The 22,197-nt window shown below is 39.8% G+C and overlaps 1 protein-coding gene across 12 annotated transcripts in view; it reads right to left on the bottom strand.

Moving 5' to 3' along the window:
- CD44 (CD44 molecule (IN blood group)) overlaps positions 1-22,197 on the bottom strand; it is a 90,215-nt gene that overhangs the window by 41,894 nt on the left and 26,124 nt on the right. For all 12 annotated transcript variants that reach the window (XM_072619158.1, XM_072619157.1, XM_072619156.1 and 9 more), the window contains exons 2-5: positions 12,989-13,154; positions 7,353-7,486; positions 2,661-2,732; positions 1,262-1,495 (exon numbers count right to left, since the gene is read on the bottom strand). In XM_072619158.1, coding sequence (XP_072475259.1) covers positions 1,262-1,495; positions 2,661-2,732; positions 7,353-7,486; positions 12,989-13,154 — 606 coding nt within the window. The remainder of the gene's footprint in view (positions 1-1,261; positions 1,496-2,660; positions 2,733-7,352; positions 7,487-12,988; positions 13,155-22,197) is intronic.

Raw genomic sequence — 22,197 nt, forward strand, 5'->3', positions numbered from 1 at the left:
AACAACTCAGATACTTAAAGACAGCTATCATATCTCTCCTCCATCTTCTCCACATGAAATCTCTCTATTTCCTTCAGTCTGTTCTTGCACATCACAGTTTCAACACCCTTCCCCACCATGATTGCCCCTTCTGCACTCAGGAAAGCAGGGAGAACCAGGAGAGCCAACATCCTTAAAACTTAGCCACCTTCTTGCCTGGTATTCTTTCACTTAATAATAAATAAATTTAATAACAACTACTTCCCATGGTTGTTGTAAGAATAAAATGGAAGGATATTTGTAAAGTGCTATGCAAGCCTGGAATCACTACCTAAATGTTATTTGTCATCATTATCATCAATTTCTGATAACCATTTTAGAATGCTTTAGAGAGTGTCCAGCTAACAGAACTCCTAACAATTCTCCTTGGTGGCCGGGGAATGGACGTCCTCCCTACCTCCCTATGTCCGGTGAAAGTCATTCTGCCCATTAGCACCTACACCATTTGTGATCCATACTCTCAATTATTTCCTCAGAGATGGTCATTAGTAATTCTATGAAGCACCAAGAAGATAACTCCCACTGTGGCTCTCCCCATCAGATCATAGGAAAAATAGCCAGATCTGAAGAGGAGGAAGCCATGAACCAAGACTGGGTGAAGGGACTGCTTTCTTCCATTCCAATGCTTGCCTTCCCAAAGAAAAGAAGGTCTTCCATCATGGAAGGTCTTCTGCCAGAAGTTCGATGACCACTTGCCAGGGATGTTATAGAGGAGATTCTTGTTTAGTTAGTTTGGACTACATCCAGTTTAACACAACACAACCTACATGATAATCACCTATGTGTTGGCTCTGTGCTGGCACCAATTACAAGTTGCCTTCAAGGCACTTATATTCTAGTAGGCAAATACAGGATGTTAATGACCTCTGATGTCCCTTCCAACTGTGAGATTCTGTGATATATTATTCTGGTCATGAAAGGGGGGAAAGGGGAAGAAAATAGGGAACAACAACGAACAGTTCATGTGTAACTGTGTTTCTGAGTTTTACCATATTTCCTATTTTGGTCTGCATATATTTCCCATTTATAAACCCAAATCTTGGGTGTATATCTAGACTCTATCTTGGCAGGAGGAGGTAGAAAGTGAGGAAGAGTGTTTATAAGAGATGTTTTATCTCTCCTAATGATGTTCCTTGGTTTGAGAGGAACTGGAAGAACTACCCAGAAACTAGTAAGCTTGGGGCTTTTCTGAGTAGCGAAAATGGAAATGTGCTCTCCTTACGGGTGACTGAAGAAAAGTCTTCATGGTCATCATCAGTGCTGAGGTCATTGAAGGGAGTAGGGGTTACATCATCATATGTTGTCTGAATGATGGTGGAACCGCCCATAGTGCTTCTCTCTCCTGCAGACCCACTGCTCCCATCATCCTCTGGATTGAAGCTGGGGTTGATATCTTCAGGATTTGTTCGATATTCTCCTTTCTTTGTATAGCGGGTTCCATCAGGGTTTACAATACCTGAAGGAAAGGAAAGTACCGTCAGAGCTTTGGATTCAACTCTGTGATTACCCAAGCACGGGGAAAAGATTTAAGTAGTAAATGCATTGTCATCAAATACAGACACTGGCAGAGGGGTTACATTCACTATGTGACTAGGAATCATATTTAAACGTACTAGACATAGCTATTTATACCCTAAAGATACTGTATGTATTTCTTTGTAACTGTGTATATTCACACATACATATGCATGTACTATTTATGTACCCATAAAATTTATATATTCAGGTATACACTTGAATATCTATCTACACTATCTGTGATTTTGTTGGAGTAGGGAGCTCCCTATGTACAAAATCCCTTCAGCGAAAGGAATTGCAATCCATCCTTGATGTAATAAAAAACATCCTAAGGAGTTATCTTAGAAACATACATGTTAATGATTCTTGTTGACACAACTAGTAAGAATCAGGAGCAGAAATGGAAACTATTCCCTCCTGTTTTATTATTAAATCTTGCCTTTACATAAATGCGTATATAAATAAATGTATATATACACACATACATATGTATATACAATATACATTATGTTGTATGTGATGTGTACATATATGCATGCATATATTATCATGCATATGAATGTGTATTTATTGTGTATATCTATGAATGCATATTAGCCATATATGTATGCATATTGATTTATGGACATACATGCACTGTGCAAATGTATGTGCATACACATGCATGTGCACATATACATATACACATACATACATCTATATATACATACACATATCTATGTGTCTATCCACATACATATGCATACACATATACATGTACATAGCAACCTGAAATAATTGCTTAGAGAGAGCCAGCCTTAGAGTCAGGAAGACCTGAGTTCAAGTTTCAGAGATCAAATACCAGAGTTGGGTCCTCCAACCCCCACCCAAAGTCCTGCTAGGGATTCTAGTAGAATCCTTCCTCAATTAAGACAAATTAAGTCAGTCCAAAGTCTGGGCAAAGAGATAAAAAAAAATCAGCATGAGCACAGTGGACCGTAGCCTCTGCACTGGCCCTGTTACTTTGACACTACTGAAAACAGGCATCACTTTTGATCCCCACTCCCCGCCCCACTCCCACCCTTGTAATTAGAACATACAATAAAATCAACAGGGAAAGGTACCTATGGTGATTTGTCCTTCAAATGTACTTGGTATGTCTGTGACAGATGAGCAGTCTTCTTTGTCCAGTGGAGCTGTGAGGAAAGAGAATGATGCGAATGGTGAGTTTCATTGAAATGAGTCAAGAGTTAGTCCCATTAAAAAAAATAAAAATTTACTAAGACAATTTTTTCACCATGCCTTATTCTTTTTTTTATTAGCATTTGATGATTTCCCTGCCCTTCCCAACACCATTCCAACCTGGCCTTTTCAACCTACCTAACCTCACCCCTCCACCTCATTTGGGATCTTAGAAATCATCTAGTTAACCAACACTATTATATAGGTTACAAAAAAGTGAGGCTAAGAGAGCGGAAGAGATTTTCTCAAGGTCCCACAGGTAGTAAAGAACAGAACTAGGTAGGAACCAACCCTGACAGAGAAATCTCCCCTGGAAACTTCCCAAGAGAGGAAGTTGTCTGGTGTTGTCTTTCAGCCATAGATTGTAAAGTCCATTGTCACCACCCATTTCCCAGGACTCTCTACCTCCCAAATGCTCACAGAAGAACACACCACACCACAAGCATGTGCACAGAGCATCAAGCACCTTTAACGAAATACTTTCACAGGCATAGAAATATGATGAAAATGATCATAATTGATAGGTTAAATTGAAACTGAGGTGGCAATTCAAATAGAATCAGAGATTCCAAGTCGATTTCCACTGTATCACTTTCCTTTCTTCAACTAAAATGGAAAGATCCAAGAATACCAAAGAAAAAGAACATCAAATTAGCTCAGGATGCTCAATGACCTTCTACAGGCTTGACAAGAGTTCATATTTCTCTATGAAAATATGGTGAGAAATGTTCTTTATTGGTGCTGTTTATGGAGATAAGCTCCACATAGATTTTTTTTTTCTCCTGGCTTTATCTGGTAGATGGTTGATTATCTCTGGCCTAATTTTGGTTCAAGTACCATGAGTCAACAAGTCTTTGTGTTCAGCTGATATCTTGATGATTTCTAGGTGTCCTGTCAACAAAAGCTGGGACTTCACAGAATAGAGACATTGCCATAGAGACACCAAAGTCCAATTATTTTTGCTCATTTTCCTTTTATGTGTTTTTTTTCTCTGAACCTAACAAATTCCAAATAAAATCAACTTCTACATATACATAATAGAACAGGAAAGGATTGTATCTCAAACCTCAAACATAGAAGACAATAAATGCTTGTTGATTGCCTGGTTGATTGATTTGCGTCAGCTCAAAGGAAAGGTCACAGCCCTTTACAAAAGAAATTGTTAAGAAGAAAGTTTTCCCATCTTTAAGATGGGGATAATCCCATTTGATCTCCCTCCCTCAGAGCTGCTACTGGGAAAATATGTTGTAAATCCTAAAGTGCTATCTGTAAATGGCAGCTACTGTTTCATTAATCATGTAAGAGGACTTTCATGAATTTGGTTTTTATTGACTTGGAGGAAAGAAATGGGCAGTTATTACTTTAGCAAATACAGTAAATGCTACCACACAAGGACTTCCCTCTAACGTAAAAGTGATCATTTAGCTAAAAAGCAAACAAAAAACCCAACAGTCTTATGCATGCATCCTATCCATGTGGAAGATAACAACCTCTCTGTGACTGTAAATGGCAAAACAGCTGATCCTCTATAACAGAGCAAAGAACTTTTTCCCCTGGGAGCTCCCTAGGAGCCTCTGAGATGCCTTCCAACTTTCAATCTGTGATCCTATGATCCTATGAGGGCAACTAGGTGGCACAGTGGAGTGCAAATCCTGGAGTCAGCAGGAAGACTCTGACCTCAAATACTTGCTAGCTTTGTGAGCCAGGGTAAGTCACTTAACCCTATTTGCCTCAGTTTCCTCATCTTTAAAATGAACTGGAGAAGGAAGTGGCAAAGTACTCCAATACCTTTGTCAAGAAAACCCTGTTTGAGGTCACAAAGATTTGAACATGACTGAAATGACTGAACAACAACAAAAATGATCCTATGACATTATAGGTTCCGGTCTGCCCCACCAAAAGCCTTATTATCTCTCATCCACTGCTATAAAAATATTTAAGTTGGAGAATAACAAAGACAAAAATCATAGGATCATAGATTTAGAACCAGATGAGACTCTCCTCTAGATAATGTCATGGACAGAGCATTGAGTCTGGAGTCAGGAAAACCTGAGTTCAAATGTAGCCTCAGATATATACTAACTGTGTGACCTTAAGTCATTTAACCTGTTTGCCTTAGTTTCCTGAACTATAAAATAAGGACAATAACAGCACCTGCTTCATAGGGCTGTTATCAGGATTAAATGAGATAATATTTGCAAAGTGCACAGACTTAAGTACATAAATACTTACTTGCTTCCTTCCTTTTACTGTCAAGGTAGGCTGGCACAAGGACTAGAGGGCTCTTCTACAGAGAAGACCCAGGCTCACATTCAGCCTCTGACACTTGCTAACTTCATGCCTTTCATTGACTCATATATCAGTTTCCTTTTCTGCTCAGCAAGTATTTGATAAATTCTGCATTAGGTCTGACCAACGAAACAGTCAAACCAGGACCTTTTCTCTGACCATGTCATAAATTTAACCTTTGAACTTGTCTTCTCATTCACCATTAGGGCTTGGCAAAAGCAGCCCCCAGGTCAGTTACCTCTAAACCCCAACTCGATTGAGATCAGTTCAGACTTGGACTGGGAGTTACCCTCAGCTTCCTTCAGGACTGATTAAATCCTGATGTGACATCAAGAAAATTAAAACCAAGGGAAGACTAAGTTCAGACCACATCCCCAAGCTGAGAGACTGATAGGTGGTGTTCCAATTTCTATTCTAAAGAATGTTTGGTGTGTTTTCAGCATTCCTCAGATTCAAGGCAGTGTACATGCCAGTGAGGATGACAACCCAAAGATATTCAATTATGTTTGCCCTCTCTTCTGTAATAATGGAACCTCATTAGCCAGGCTTTCTTGCTACATAATGAGCATTGCTGGACTGGAGAGAATTAGGGCAGCAGAAGGCATTGCTTCATTCAGTGACCTTTCATGAAGACCTTGAGCAAGCAGACAGTGAAGACTAAGCTCCCCCCCCCCTCTCTCTCTCTCTCTCTCTCTCTCTCTCTCTCTCTATCATCTACCTCTATCTCCATCTCTCTCTCACCAAAGCAACTATCTGAAAGGCAGATACCTTACTTCAAAGTACAACACAGATGACACTTACCAACTCCTTTCCTCATCTGCCCATCTGCGTAGCCTTCCCCCCAGGTACCTGCACTCACTCCTTTTTGAAATATACATACATACATACATACATGTGTGTATATAAATACACACATATACATATACACATAACACATATATAATATATGCATCATGTACATAACAACCTATACATTTATATGCATACAAAGAGCAACAAGGTCCTGGTTTAAAAGTATACATGATATGACATAATAAATATTAAGATTATCTATTTTTTCATATAACAAATATCATCTATAATATATTAACTATATTATTTGATGTAATAAATGCTACATGTAATATACTGTTATATATAATAAATATTACATATAATATGTTATGTAAGTAACATAATGGGGACCCAACTAGCTTGGTAACTCAACTCCTCCTCTCCCTTCTGCCTACCTCTCCCCTTCCTTCTCCTCTCCAAAGGAAGATAAATTTGGAGGGCTTTGGAGGGCCAAAAGATGCCCAGTTGACTTGGGTTTTACTGGCTAGATTTCTTTCTTTCTTTCTCTCCTCCCTCCCTCCTTCTCTTTCTTTCTTTCTTTCTTCCTTCCTTCCTTCCTTCCTTTCTTCCTTCCTTCCTTTCTTTCTTTCTCAAAACCTTAAACCTAGTGCATTCTGAAGCCCATAGATTGGACAACAATAGGTCCCTGCCAAGTTCCACTTAAGGGCTGTTTCCTGGACCCTCCTGGCTTAAGAGTGATTATCAATAGTAACTGCTGCTCTTTCCCTCCAAGCTTGATTTAGTTTTTTTTTTCTTTTGCTCATTAGAAGGGCCATTCTCTGACTATTTCTTAAAGAGGCCTATTCACTGAATGGGCCTTACCTCACTCTAAGTGACTACCTGAATAGGCCTTAGCCTAAAGAGGTCAAGATCTCCCATTGCATCCTGGGTCATCTCCAGTCATCCTGATGAATATCTAGTCACTGAATGCACATGGCTCAGGAGAAGAAGTGAGACTGGTGACCTATGCAGTCCTCACTCACTCAAAACAAAGTCAAGTACAAGTCATGTCATCATTTCTCTGATATCATGGTCGTCTTCAAAAATAAAGGACAAACACCACAACAATTTATATGTAGTTATCTCTACATATTGAAACCCCTCCTCCAATAGAATATAAGCTCCTAGAAGTCAGGGGCTTTTCATTTTTTATGTCATAGTCCCAGCACCCTAATATCTAGTAGGTGCTTAATAAAGGTTTGCTGAATTAAATTACTGAAGTTTGCACAACTACTATATGTTCTGTACAGTACCACATACATGGTAGTTTCTTGATGACTACCTGCTTATGCCACTCCAATTATTGATTTGGCTAGACCTCTCACCTCTGACCCGTTATCAGGTGCTTCCTTCATCCCTACTTTCCACCAAGATAAGGCTTCTCTAAGTTGGGATATCAATTTATTTCATTCAAATGACAAACAATGCAATGGAAATAAATGCCAACCCACCTGAGGCATTGAAGCAGTAGGTGTCGTATTGAGACATATTTGAGGCAAGGATATATACCCCCGTGTTATTTGCTGCACAGAGAAACCGGGGCGTCTTTCGTGGGATTACAACATGTCCATCTATGAATCCATACCTGTAGAAGAAAAGGAGGTTATCAGCCTGCCAGGACTATCATGAGGAGTCATGGGATAACTCAAGATCATAAGCTGCATGAGGTCTGGTGCCATCTTGAATTTTTCTTTGTACCTCTCCCAACCCAACAGTTCAAATGTTCTCAATATTTTTTGCTGAACCCAATTCTTTACTTATTCTATATTCCTTTATTTAAATTAGCCCTAAAGCATTTCAGAGGGGTTAAAGTTGGGTGTGGGCATGCTGCAACCATACAAAATAAGGAATTACATGGGAGAAATGGAATAAAGGAGATAACTAAGTAAATGTATGACAAGAAAAATCATAGGCCAGTCATGTGGAGAGAAGAGATAACCAGAGGAAAGATCATGCACCCTATTGGTATTTATGCATTGTTGAGAGGATACAAGGAAAACTCCCAGTATATTAGGTAGAAACCTGGTGGCAAATTTGTGGAAGGACATGGACATGGACCAGAGTCACATAGGATAGGTCCAAATAGGATAGGATATCACAAATTAATTGTAATTTGCTCTGCTAAAGGAAATGCCTACCAGGGGTGGGCAGCCTGCAGCCTCGAGGCCACATGTGGTCCTCTAGGTCCTCAAGTGTGGCCCTTTGACTGAATCCAAACTTCATAGAACATATCCTTTTATTAAGGATTTAAATTGAGTTTAATGAGATCATAGATCTGTTGAAAAACTGGAGTCCCAGTTAAATAAAACTAAACAATCACAGAAATGAGAAGCTATATTTTCTGAGAGAAGAAGAGGATCCTCTGTACTGCAAACCAATAGAATATAAGCTCCTTGCAGGCAGGGATTGCTTCCCTTTTGTATTCCTAATGCTCTAAACAGTGTGTAACATATTGTGGCACTTAATAAATATTTTTTGACTAATTGACTACTTTCAAAAAAGGAAGGGAAGGGAAAGTAAGGGACAGGGGAAGAAAGAACGAGAAGGAGGAAGGGAAGACAAAAAAAAAACCCAAACATTTTTTTTCAGTGCCTCCCAAGAGGAGAACTTACATGTCAGGGAAAGTGGAAAGGGTAGGGAGTATCTTTGAGTTCTATTCCTAAGCTGAATGTGTTCAAGGTTAGTAAGAGAAGGGGAGTGGAAACTGAATCAGAAGCACCTCTGGGTTTAAACTTGCATCTGACACTGTCTGTGTTGACAACATTTGTCATCTCTGGAACTCAGTTTCCTCATCTGTAAAAGGAGTCAGTTGAACTAGATGGCCTCTAAGGCCCCTTCCAGTCCTCTGGCCTAAGCCTTGATGACCACAAAACAACAAATGAGGTGTGGTCTGACAATAAGGAAATGTTACCCTAGTCTAATGAAACCTCTGTGAGAACTGATGCTTTCTTTTCGGTCTATCTCCCTCACTTAGAGCAATGCCTTCCACTTTGTAGGGTGGAGGTGGACAGGGACATAAAGGGTCAGTACCTGTGACTTCATAGGGAGGGGAGACTTCCTGTAAAGGAACTGCTTCAATCATTCAATCAATAAATTAACAAGTAAGTGTTTAGCACCTTGTAGGTGCCAAGTGCAGCCTAGGCACTGGGAGATACAGAGAAAAAATGAGCCCATCCCTGCCTTCAAGAGAGCTTACATTCTGTATGAGAAGTCACAATAAGAATACACAAAACAAATGCAATACAAACAATAAATTATCTTTAATAGATAGTCTTAGAGCAGGCTCCCCACCCCTAGTTTCCTAGGGCATCAAGTGAGTTACCCAAAGTCATACACTCACTCTTTGATAGAGACATGGCTTGAAATCAGGTTTTCCTACCTCCGAGACCAGTACTATGTTCAGAGGACACACTGTCTCTTGGACATAAAAGAGATCGATAAATGTCTATTACACTGAGTTAAATTAGGAGGTAAGCTTCTTGAGGGTAAGTGTTTGTTAATTGTTGCTTTTTCTAGAACATATAGTATGTACTTGATAAATGGTTGTTGACTGAATCCAATTGAATTGATTTGAGCTAGGGAAAGGAAAAAAGCTTCCTATTCAGCAGTATTTCTAAAATGCAACCCTGGCTAAAAATTATGTCTCTCATATTTCAGCAACTTCATGCCAAAAATCCATACTGCCTCAGGTACTGTATCCGCCTCCCCCAAACCTTCTGGCATTTATACAGGTTTTCTAGTCTCTTAAGACACAGCACTAATTAAAAGTCTGTTGCAACTAGAGAGCCTATGACTAATTCCTCATTTGAATGGACCAACTGGTTTTCCTGAAGTCTCCTCAGCTTGGAGGGGTGGGGAGCATTAAGTGGTAATAAGTTCTATATACCTGAAAATTACTATTTATCAGGGAGGGGCAGACAGGAGAAAGTAGGGACTCCAGGTCTATCACTGGCATCTGTCATGTGGCCGCTATCTGATCCAGAAACTAGGGAAATAGATTTTGTAAGTCAGACTTTCAGTTGTGGGTGAGATGAACAATGGATTGCTCCTTATGGGCCATCTTGCTTTGTGTGAACCCCAAATTTCCCTTGTACCTGTGACCTGGGAGTCAGAGGGCCTAGGTCTGCATCCCAACTTTGGTCAGTCTCTTAATGTATCTTAGTCTAATTTTCCTCAGCTGCAAAATGGAAATGATGTAATAGAAATAATAATGATAATAAAGAATAAAATTGCCTTATTTATTTCATAGTATTGTGAGAATAGAAAAATAGCATATATAGGGCCATCTAGGCAAACCCCCATTTTATGGATGAGGAAACTGAGGCCCCAGATGTGTGCCCAAGGTCACAAACACATTAAATGGCTCAGCTAGGTTCTGAACCTAGGTCTTCTGATGTCAGAATCTTTGCTCTTTTCCTGTCCCACATGAGTTAATGAGCATATTACTTTCCCTGGGAAATGCTATATATTATTATTACTTTCATTGTTATTTCAGTAAGAACTTCCCTATGAACTGTGTCAACAGCATGTCAAAGTCCCACAACAAACATGATTTCTAGCATTTACTGGTGACCCTGTTGAAAATCCATAAGATTTCCCTGCACAGGTTTGCTAATTGCACATCCTTCCCAATGGAAAGAAACCAGAGTCCATTCTGTAGATGGGGGCTCAGTGTCTTGCATCCAGAAGGAATCATAATTGTTTAAAGGTCAAAGGCACTTTGGAAACCATCCAGCCCAGTCCTCTCAATTTACAGTGTCTGTAGGTAATAAGTGGTTGAGGCAGAATTCCAATAGTTCCTCTGATTTTAAATCTGAGGGTGTCTAATCCAATCTCATTCTCTTACCAGTAAAGAAAGTGAGCCTCTGGGAGGGAAAGTGATTCAAGTAGCTAAGAGCTCAGACTCTAATCAAGTCTCTTGACTGGCTACCTGGTAACCAAGTGTTGGAGACGCGTGACTGTCATGGAGACTTTATGAAGTTTCCATAGTGATCCCTGGAGGGAGGGAGGGAGAGAGAGAGAGAAAGAGAGACAGAGAGAGAGAGAGAGAGAGAGAGAGAGAGAGAGAGAGAGAGAGAGAGAGAGAGAGAGTGTGTGTGTGAAGGGGAAGCTGTGGGCCAATGCAGGAAACTACAGAGCAGGCGATGAGAAGATTGCATAGAAACTCTCAAGTGAAAATGAAGAACTTTCCATTTGTGGTCAGCGTGGTCCCTTACTGCTAACAGACACTGCTGTCCATAGGACTAGAGACACAGATGAAGCTGTTTTGTTGATGCAAAGCAGCATAAGATAGGTTTTCGGGGCTGGGGGGAGGTGTATGGGAGAAGACAGTGAAAGGGGGAGTACTTTGGGGGCTCTTCTTGGTACTTTGAAAATGAGGTTTTTGTTTTTTAATATCTAAGAAGAGTTTTTGGTTTTGTGTTTTTTAGTATCTTGGAAAACACCTTGTAAAAGGTAAAACACTTTTTTTTTTCCTTCCCAGATTGGAACAAATGAAGAAAGAAGAAAAGAAGGAAGGGAAGAAAGAAGACAAGGGAGGGAAAGAAGGAAGAAGGGAAGGAAGGAAGGAAGGGAGGGAGGGAGGGAGGGAGGAAACCAATTCAATAAACATTTATTAAATCTTACTGTGTCAAACACAGTGCTCAAATACTTCCATCAAGGAGTTTGTATGAGGAAGTTGGGGATGGGGAGAGATAAAACATACACACAGGTAAGTACATTCAAAGTACAAACAAGGCAAAGACAATGTCATTTCAGAACTGAAAGAGCATCAAACCCTAGGGGAAGCAGAAAAGATTTCATGTAGGATGTGATACTTGGGCTCGGTATGCTTTGAACAAACCCAGGGTAACTGAGGCAAAAGTGAGGAGGTCACTCCAGAGACGGGGGCAGCAGTGTGGGCAAAGAGAAGGAGGCAAGAGATGACATGTTATGAGTGGAGACCAGCAAACAGGCCCATTTGATAAGTAGAACAGAGTACATCAAAATAAAAAAGAAAGGCAGATGGACACAGTGTGAAGAGATCCAGCTTTGGAGTCAGAAAAAGCTGAGGTCACTTCCCTTCTCTGACACGTACCAACTATATGACCATCAGCAAATCCTTAACCACTCATTGCCCCACGCAATTACCTAAGACTTAAGTTGTAGAAGAGTTGCCCGTCAGAATCAATAGAGGGAATTTCCACTCTGGAAGTTCCTGTTGTTGTTCAGTCCTTTCAGCCATGTCTGACTCTCTATGACCCCATTTGGGGTTTTCTTGGCAGAGATTCTGGAGTGGTTTGCCTTTTCCTTCTCCAGTTCATTTTACAGATGAGGGAACTGAGGCAAACAGGGTTAAGTGACTTGCCCAGGGTCACATAGAGAGTAAACTCACAGTCTTCCTGACTCTAAGGCCAGCACTCTATTCCACTGTGCCACCTAGCAGGAAGTTCTAGATATCAATTAAATCACACGTCTAAATGAAAAAAAAAAATACATGACAGAAAAAAAGGAAGAACAAGAAAGAAAAAAATGACAAAACAAAGAAAATACAGTGTTCCTGATGTAAGTCCAAGTCCTAGAGTGCACATTGAACGGCATGTCGATCTCAAAAACTACTATTTATTTCTTCTCTTGGGGCTCAGACAATTCTATCTTGCCTCTTCAAAGGCAAGAGAAAGCTGGGGAGGCATTCGAGCACTGAAGAAGCAGATGGTCTAGGTGGCCTCTTCAGGGCTCCCCTCTCTATGATTCACAGAAAGCTAAGCTGACTAAATTCCAGTTGCCATACTAGTTTCAAATTTATTTTGACACATTAATAGGTGGATCAGACCCTTCAGGAGACTATCCATCCAGCTGTCATTCTGACCCTCTCAGCCTCCCCACAGTGAACCTCCGACAACTAATCCCCTTTGCCTCAGGGAACCTGACTCTCTTTCAGGGGAAGGAGCTCCAGATGTCAGAGGACCTGGGCAAAAGTCCTGCCTCCAGCATTTACTAGTCATATGCAACCCTGGGTAAGACAACCAACCTCACTTCTCTGAAGCTCAGTTTCCTGATCTATAAAATGGGTATAAAAATATATCATGATGATGATGATGATGATTACCTGCAAGTCTCGAACCCGATGCTCAGTGCTTGTTCCATCTGCTTCAGGGTAGGAAGGGTGCTATTAAAAGCCTTACAAAGGTCAGCAGCCTCGGTTCGAGAAATACTGTATCGACCATTCTTCTCAACGTGATAAACCCCTGCAAATCTGCAGGTAATATTCAGTTCTGTTGGTTGAAAAGGGGAAAGAAAAAAAGTCAGTTTATTGATTAGTCTCATTTAATGGACTTAAAGATTTCACAGAATCTCAAGCCATTAGAATTAACTTAGTCTTAAAATTATAATTATAATATATTACATAATTAGTATAATATAATCATTATAATTATACGTTAATGTGGTGTTATTGATATAATGCCATTGGTATGATATATAATTTATATAATATTGGATTTTTGTATTATAGCAATTTTTATAGAATTTTATAATTTATACAGAAATGGAACACATTTCTATAGTGCTTAAAAGTTTATAAAATGCTTCAATAATTAGCAAGGACTTCATAAGTGCCTGCTATGTGTCAGGCACTACACTAACTACTAGAGAGATAACAAAGACAAAAGTGAAACAGCAGCTTACGCTCTCATGATGGAAATAAAGCACATTTATATGTTTATGCAAAATATACACAAAATGAATACAAGGCAGTTTTGAGAGGGAGCAGCTGGGTGGGGTCGGGAAAGACTTCATGTAAAAGCTTGACCCGAGTTTTGAAAGAAACAAGGGATCCCAAGAAGCAGAGGTGAGGTAGGCACATGGCTTGGGGTGGTAGCATTTTAACCATGTAGGACCAAGCAAAAAGACAAGTGATGGAGTGTCAGGTCTGAGGAATAGCCAATATTATCATCCCCATTTTAAAGATGAGAAGACAAGGATCTCAAGGCAAAGTGCAATGCTTTGCCCAACGTCCCACAGCAATGTTGGGACTCAACCATGGCTAGAACATTCCTGGCTTTTTCCATTACAGCATCACATGGAGTCTGATTCTGGGAAAACTTAAGGCAAAGCAATCTCATTCTTCAATCTTCTGAATGAGTGATCCCCGACGCCTGGGTGTTGTATGGAGTAGAAGGAGCCCTGGGCTGGCCTCCAGAAGACCTTCATATGACTTTGATAATAAAGGTTCTCAAAATTAAGCCCTCTGAGGACCTATTGAAAGAACAGGAGATTTTCAGACTGGCAAAGATAAACCTGAAGAGGGTGGACAGCAGCTGTCTTCATGTGTTTGAATATGCCGTGTAGAAAATATATTAGACTTGTTCTGCTTGGCCCCAGAGCTAGTGAGCAAAGAAGCAAAGAGGTAAATTTATATTGAACACAAGGAAGAACTTTCTGCATAAAAGTAGGAAGGTTTGCCTCTGGAGGTAGGGAGAGAGGGAAGGAGAACAGGGAGCAAAGGGAAAGGAAGAAAGGGTAAAGCAAGGGAAACAGGAAGGAAGAAGGGTGCTCATTGATGAAGCATGATGTAGAATGGATTCTGTTGACATATGGATTGCACTGGATGGCCACTTTGGTCCTTTCCAGCTTTATTTTTCTTTGGTTCTTCAGTCCTGACTCTGACTCCAAATGTAAGACCTTGGCAAGTCACTCAAACCATTGGAGTTTCACCTTCTTCTGTGAACTGAGGCTAATAAGACCTGCCTTATTTGTCTCACAGGCTTGTTGGGAGACCCAGATGAGATCCTATGCATGAAACCACTTTGGTCAACTCTCAAGTACACTTATCCTTTCCACACGCAGTTTCAATATATCACAGGTCCGCATAAGAAATTAAATAGGAATTTGGGGGGAGTTTTGCAGAAGCCACAGACAATATGTAAAGGCCAGCAGGTGCCATAGAAAAAGTTTAGAAACTCAGAAATGTATAAAATAAATGTATAGTATTGTATAATAACAATACCCCATAAAAGAAAAAGAAAAAAAATCAGATTTCTTGTTTGGTACAAAGGGAGAGCCAAAAAAAATTTATGCAGATTTTCCAGATCATGGAGATGTGGAAGGGATAAATATATTAGAAAACAGAAACCATCAGCACTGATTCGAGCATTTCCAGGTTGAACAATCTTCTCCTACGTCCAAATGGTCATATGATAGCTGACCAAAAGACTAAATGAAGCTTAGCTGACATCTTATAAGATAAAGAACTCCTTAATTAGCATATGATGTGCAAAATGCACACAAGGCCTCTTATGAGTTTTGAAGAAATTAATCTGTAGTCTCAATAAGAAGCAGAAAATTATACTGTCATATTTGATCTTGTATTGCAATCTCTGAAGACTTCAAGAACCTTAATTATTAAATAACCTCATTATTCCTCAGGTAGCATATTATCCCCAATTTACAGATGAGTAACCTCAGACAGAGAAGGGCGAAGTGATTTAAATTAAGCATGGGAATCTCAAAACACCTACAGTGATGAGGCACTCCTCACTCGGGCTTAGAAACATAGATTTTCATCTTCTTTGAACAAATGTATTGACTTCTCCTGTCCATTATGTGCCAGCCTCACTCCAAACTGAGACTGAAATTCTCCCCCACTCATTAGCTGGGTAAAACTGGATAAGTAATTTACCTTCTCTGGGGCTCAGTTTCCCCATCTGTAAAATGAAAGCTTAGACTAAATGGCCTCCCCAAAATCTCTTCCAGTTTTGAAACTCCATATTCTACACTTTTTTTAAAATTGTTTTTTTTCCATTTTGAACTTAAATGCACACCCTAAAGAATGTTTTAAACACATAGCACAGCAGCCTGAATTCTAGATTTCCTTCAAACTCTACCATTCTGAGATCTATGTTTGAAGGTCCCTTCCAAGTCTTATAGAATTCTAAGTATCATGTCCCAAGCTTCCTTCTAGTGACACTTTTATGTTCTATGTTCCCCTCCAGCTCTAACATTCTATTGTCTGCATCTGATGGTATCTTTTAGTTTTGACGGTCTATGTTCCGAGACAGCCTGAATCAGTACTTGATCTGGAGGAGAAAGCCACAGTTCTATAGCCAGTAACCACCCTCAATGCCTCAATGTCTTTCCTGCTTTTCAAGGGACAGGTGTACTGATGTAAGACAATAGGATCAGGAGGAAAAGAATGAGAAAATTATTATTCCCAAATATCTGGATACCCCTAATGCCCATCCCTAGGCTGGTCCCAGGGTTATAAAGCTTTCTCACTAGATCATTCAGAATCACATTCAGGAATCAAGGGCTAATTTTCCTCCTTACCCAACTAACAATATTAAGAAACAAATGTGATTACCAGTTAAAATGACATTAAAGAAGATGTGTTCTCATCTGCTTTGTCTTTGTACCCTCAGAACTATGGAGTCTTTTCATCTTTTTGCAACAAAAATAGACCTAGATTCAGAAAGACGAGTTCAAATCTGACCTCTGCTACTTAACTATCTGGTGACCCTGAGCAAGTCACTTGACTTCTGTCTGCTTCAGTTTCCTCATCTGTAAAATGGGAGAAATAATAACCTACCTTCCAGGGTGGTTCTGAGGACCAAATGAGATAATATTTAGAAAGCACTTTGCAAACCTTAAATGATGCACAAAAGCTTGTTGCTATTACATCATTATTATTTTATATTATCTCCCTCATTGGAATGGAAGCCCCTTGAGAAGAGATAATGGCTTGCTTTTCTATTTTTCTCACCAGGGGTTAGCACAATGGTTTTTACATAATAAGTGATTAATATTTTTTCAAATTCACTCATTTATTCGCCTTTCTAAGTGCCTGAAAAAATGCGGATGGTACTTACTAACCACTAAATAACCACTGAGATTATCCTCATCATCACAGATTGTGACTATGGGCCCCAACCATTTGTCAGCACTACCTGATAAAAGCCAATAAGGATATCGGTCTTTGTTCTGAAGTCAGGATAAGGAACCCGAAAAGCAGCTTCAAGAAAAACAAACCAGTTTAGAATCTTTCCTCTTCTTTGATTATATGTGGAGAGTGTCCTACTGTTTTCATGAGAACTTTGGTCTCAAAATATCTTTTTGATTTTTAATGCATTTTCCTAATGAGTTAAACAGTGTATAAGGCAGACGTATCTGATGGAGACACCTGGGAAATCCTCTTGAAATCTAGAGATCAGATCTGATGGTGTCCCTCCTCTGCTCAAAACTCTCAGTCATCAGAGTAAAGGTCAAGCTTCCCTGCCTGGCATGCAAGGTTCTCCCCAATTTGGAACCATCTGACCTTTCCAAGGTACCCTTTTCCATGTATTCTAAGCATGAACCTAACTGGACTACTTGTCCTTCTTTGTTTGGATATAGCCCATCTCCAAGCCTTTGTCCATATGGTTTCCCATAGCTTAGGAAGGAAGCTAGTTACAGGCTGGATAAAGATGGGAAACAATTCCTGTAGCATTATGAATGACATGAGAATAAGCTTGGGGGTTCTCAGCAAGTTTCTTATCACTTGCCCTGAACCCTAGGCTCACAGAAAGGTTAGCTCCTGAATCCTAGCTCAGCAACTGGAACATTTCCAATTGGCATGACATAACATGCTGCCCAATGTTCAGAAAGGAATATTTGCTGAAACAGTTTGTTGGAGGCGCTGAATGTATGCCAAGGGGAAGCTGACTGGTGGAATTATTAGCCACATGATTTTAGAATTTTAACCAAAAAGGACCTCAGGGATCTGAGTACCTGAAAGAGAATTCCCCCTATAATGTACCTGACAGGTGAATATTCAGCCTGAGCTTGATGCAGTCAATGAGAGGGAGTATATTACCCTCTAGAAAGTCCATTTCTAATTGGGTTCACATGATATGAACACAGCTATAAAGCACTTTTCACCCAAATAAGGTGAGATCTAAATAAGTGGAAAAATATTAATTGCTCATGGGTAGGCTGAGCCAATATAATAAAAATGACAATTTTACCTAAATTAATTTATTTATTCAGTGCCATACGAATCCAACTATTAACAAGATATTTTAAAGAGCTATAAAATATCATAACATAATTCACCTGGAAGAACAAAAGGTCAAGGGGATCAATGAAAAAATGTGAGAGTGGGTGGTCTAGCTGTAGCAGATCTCAAATTGTATTATAAAGCTGCAATTATCCAAACAATCTGGTATTGGCTAAGAAATATAGTGATAGATTAGTAGAATAGATTAGGCACACAAGTCACAGTAGTAAACGATCATAGCAATCTCATATATGATAAGCCCAAATGATCCAAGCTTTTGAAACAAAAACTCATTCTCTGACAAAAACAGCTGGAAAAACTAGAAAACAGGATGGCAGAAACTAGGTATAGAGCAATATCTCACACCATACACCAAGAAAACGTTAAAATGGGTGCATGATTTAACTATTTTTATACAGAAGTGTATGAGAAGGATCTAAGATTTCATCAGGGAAGAAAACTGCCCACACACAAATACCTGATCTCTGCTTTAATGGAAGAATACTAAGGAGTTTCCAGAGAGACAGAGAGTTTAAGTGACTTGCCCAAAGTCAATAGCTAATAAATGTCAGAAGCAACATTTGAATTCTAATCTTGACTCTAAGCCCAGAATTCCATCTATGACAGAATATTGCCTCAATGCATGAAAAAAGGTTGTGATAAGAATTTCTTGTATGGATAAAGTGTTTCATAACATTTATGGTACTCCAAATAAATTATCTACAACATATATGTGAAAGACAGCATGGTGTAGTACATAGAGAGCCCCCAGCCTTGAGGGCAAGAAGACCTGAGTTCAAATCCCACCTTTGATACATACTGACTGTAGGACACTGAACCCCAGGTGACTCACTAAGACCCTAATGTCCAAAACAAGTGACAATCCATAGCGGTAGGATAAGAGATCTTTGATAGGGGGAATTTCATCACTGGGAATTCCCTTTATCAATTAAATCTTGAATTCAATCCAAAAACAAACAAAGAAAACTACATCTATAAAGTAAGTCAGGGAGGAGCCAGGATGGGGAGAGAGTTTGGAAAGGAAGGGAGTTCCCCTTGTCTTTCATGACCTTTGATTTTTGTATATAATGAGGAGGCAGGACCCTTCCCCACCAACCTCCACCCTGCAAGGTCTCCAGTACATTATGATCCTCATTTAGCAAAAGAGAAAACTGAGAAATAAGAATATTATGACTTGATTAATGGCACAGCTGTAGTGATAAAGCTAGAAGTGGGCAGGAGGTTGGACTTGAAAGTCCCTTCTAACCCTTAAGAGTTCTGTGATCCTAGAAGGTAGTTCTCTGGACAGAAGGCATGTCACAATCCTTTGATGACCTGGGCCTCTCCAAAGACATCACTTAGTTTTTTAAAAAATAATTTAATTTTTTTTCTTTTTAAAAATTTTTTTTTTTTATTTTTTGAAAATCATTTAAAAAATCATTCCTGCCTTACTACTGCCTCTTTTATCAACACAATTATCAGGTCTCCTTCCAGAAAGAAGGAAAAACAGACATCCAGCACATTCTTTGAAAGATGATAACCCCCATTTCTAAACAGTAAAAGGGCTTGGAGTATTTGGGAGGTCCGAAGCTAAAATTCTTTGGAGGGGCTTATTCGATAACAACAACAGCTAACATTTACCTAACACTTCAGGGTTTAGAGGGGAGCAAAAGAGAACAACTGTGCCACATCTACATGGGGGATGCTGGGATTGATTTCCCCAAACCCTGGCTGTGATTACTAACTCAGTTGGATTAAGATCTAGTGGCAATAACTACAGAAGGGAATAGGAGGGTGAGCTGGAGGGTGAGAGAGAAAGATCTCCAAATTAGCTATATTTGCTTCTATGATATTTATCATTAAAAAAATCTAAATTCTACTGCCTTTCTCTTCATCCACAGCAATTAACACAGTGCTTGGCGTGTATGTAGTAAGTGCTCAAGTGCTTGTTGACCAACATGAGTGAAATTTGCTGAGCTCATATCCTGAACTGAAGAGTACACAACGTAAGAACCCAGCTTAGTTGGTTATGTATCAAAAATAAGTTAGAGAAGCTGGGGGAACTTGAAAGAGTAGAACTGACCACTGAAAAACAAATTCAATCAAAGATTCTTCATTATAAAATTTTAGAATTGGAAAGTACATGAGAGAGAATCTAGTTCAGCTCTAATTTTCCAAAGAAGAAGCAGGTTGGTCCAGGAAAAGTGAGACGTCATGCCCAAGGTTAAGTACTGTCATGGGCAGAGCTAAGACCTATTTGTGCATGGAACAAGCACTTTTTTAGCCCATGATATGTACTGGGCACTAAACTAATAGACACCGAGAAGACAGTGAGAAAAGCAAGTCTCTGCTCTCAGGGAGTTTACATTCTTCTGGGGGGAACAATATGTCCCAGATCTTGGATTTCCCAAATTCAGGGCAATTTCCACTACATTTTGCTCATCTTTTATTTTAGATTGAGTTGTTTCCTTGTTTGTTTGTTTTACAAAAGCCTAAATCCTTGGCCTATGATCCACAGAGAAGTCATTCCTTTCTTGGCTAATGTAAAATAACAACAACACTGGATTTGGGGTCAAGAATGAGAAAAAATCTCGGAGATGAAGTTATTTTGCCAGTCACACAGGCAGCAAGTCTCAGAGGATTTAAACCTCAGTCTTCCCTACTCTACATTCAAATCTCTTTCCAATATAGAACAATATACCTAATTCTGTCTGTCTCTTCCCCTTAAGACATTGCTTTGGTGAATGCTTGTTTACTGCCCAGAAGATCGACAATTGGACTCAGTTTTGTTTGAGTGTAATGGCTCCCTTGTTTTTATTTTAAAGTTGTAAAGTATTATGTGTTCGGTTGTGTCTGAGTCCTGGTGATCCCACTTGGGTTTTTGGTTTTTTTGCAAAGAAACTGAAGCAATTTGTCATCTCCTTCTCCAGCTCATTTTACAGATGAGGAAACTGAAGCAAATAGGGTTAAGTGACTTACCCAGGCTCACAAAGCTAGCAAATGTTTGAGGCCAGATTTGAACTTAGGAAGATGAATCTTCCCAACTCCAGGCCTGGCTCTCTATCCACTTTACCACACAGCTGCCCTTAAAGTAATATATAGGATGCTAAATTATAGCTGGACGAAACCCAAGAGGGCTTCAAGCCCAACCAAACCCCTCATTTAAATGACAGAAGTACGATTTGAATCCCTTGGGGTAAAATCCCAGCCCTGATGCCTTGGCCAAGTCACTCAATCCCTGTGCCTCATTTTCCTCAGCTATAAATTAGGGATTTTGGATTGTATGGCTTCCAAGGCTCTTCCACCTCTAAATCTTTGATTCTTAGAATGTCTCCAAAGCACAAATATCTTCACTCAATAATACCAGTCTGTTGGGTCCCCTGCCATGCTGCTCTGATCACCATCCCATCAATCTGGAAGCCCACCAGTGTTCATAGCTGTCACCCTGCTACTCACTCCCCGTAAGAAAGACCATATGACTGGTCAGTGTGAAAGAATACATCGTCTGGCAATCATTTTTGAGCTGGGACAGAGAAATCACACCTCAGGGCTGGATTGCCCACTGGCATTCTTAGTGATCCCATGAGCCTTGAATGACTCACTCTATCCATAGAATAATCCCCACAAGGAAGATGAAGATTGAATAAGTATGGTAAATGATCAAACATAACTGTACAGAGTCTTTATCTCCTGGAACCTCCCTCACCCCCTTTTTTAACAGTTCCTTAGAGCTGTTATCTCTTCAGATAATCAGGAAGAAACCTTCACCAATTTCATGGCAAGTTTGGTCTTCCTAGCTCCTGTACTCCCAACCAATTAGACAAACAGATTGGAAATACTGAATCTCTTTCTTTCTCTTTTTTTAATTTATGAAATAAAACAAGCATTTCCATTTGGGTAACATTTGCATTACCCAAGTAATCTGAATCACTGTTGTCTCTAGAACTACAAGCTCATGAGCCTGGGATCAGACTGATTGGATGGATGGGTGGTGCCCCTGCACCCTCTGGAAGCCTGACATGTAACCCAATCTTTGCCCTATTCCTACGACCACCGGCTTTGTTCCTCCCAGTATGCTGAGGTCTAAGGAGGGGGCCTGAGAGAGTGGCAGCCAGTTCAAGGCTAAGGCAAGAGTTGTCTCACTTCTGAAGGATTTTTGAAGCCAAAAACACTTTGGACAGCAAGGCCCCAAGGAAGGCAGTTGGAGGAAAACCACAGTGTATAGGGTTGTTTGTCACCATGGAGATCCAGAAGCAAACAACAGCTTCCTTTCTCAAGTTTTTTTT

The sequence above is a fragment of the Notamacropus eugenii genome, chromosome 6 (genome assembly GCF_028372415.1).
Source record: "Notamacropus eugenii isolate mMacEug1 chromosome 6, mMacEug1.pri_v2, whole genome shotgun sequence".
NCBI classification, from domain to species: Eukaryota; Metazoa; Chordata; class Mammalia; order Diprotodontia; family Macropodidae; genus Notamacropus; species Notamacropus eugenii.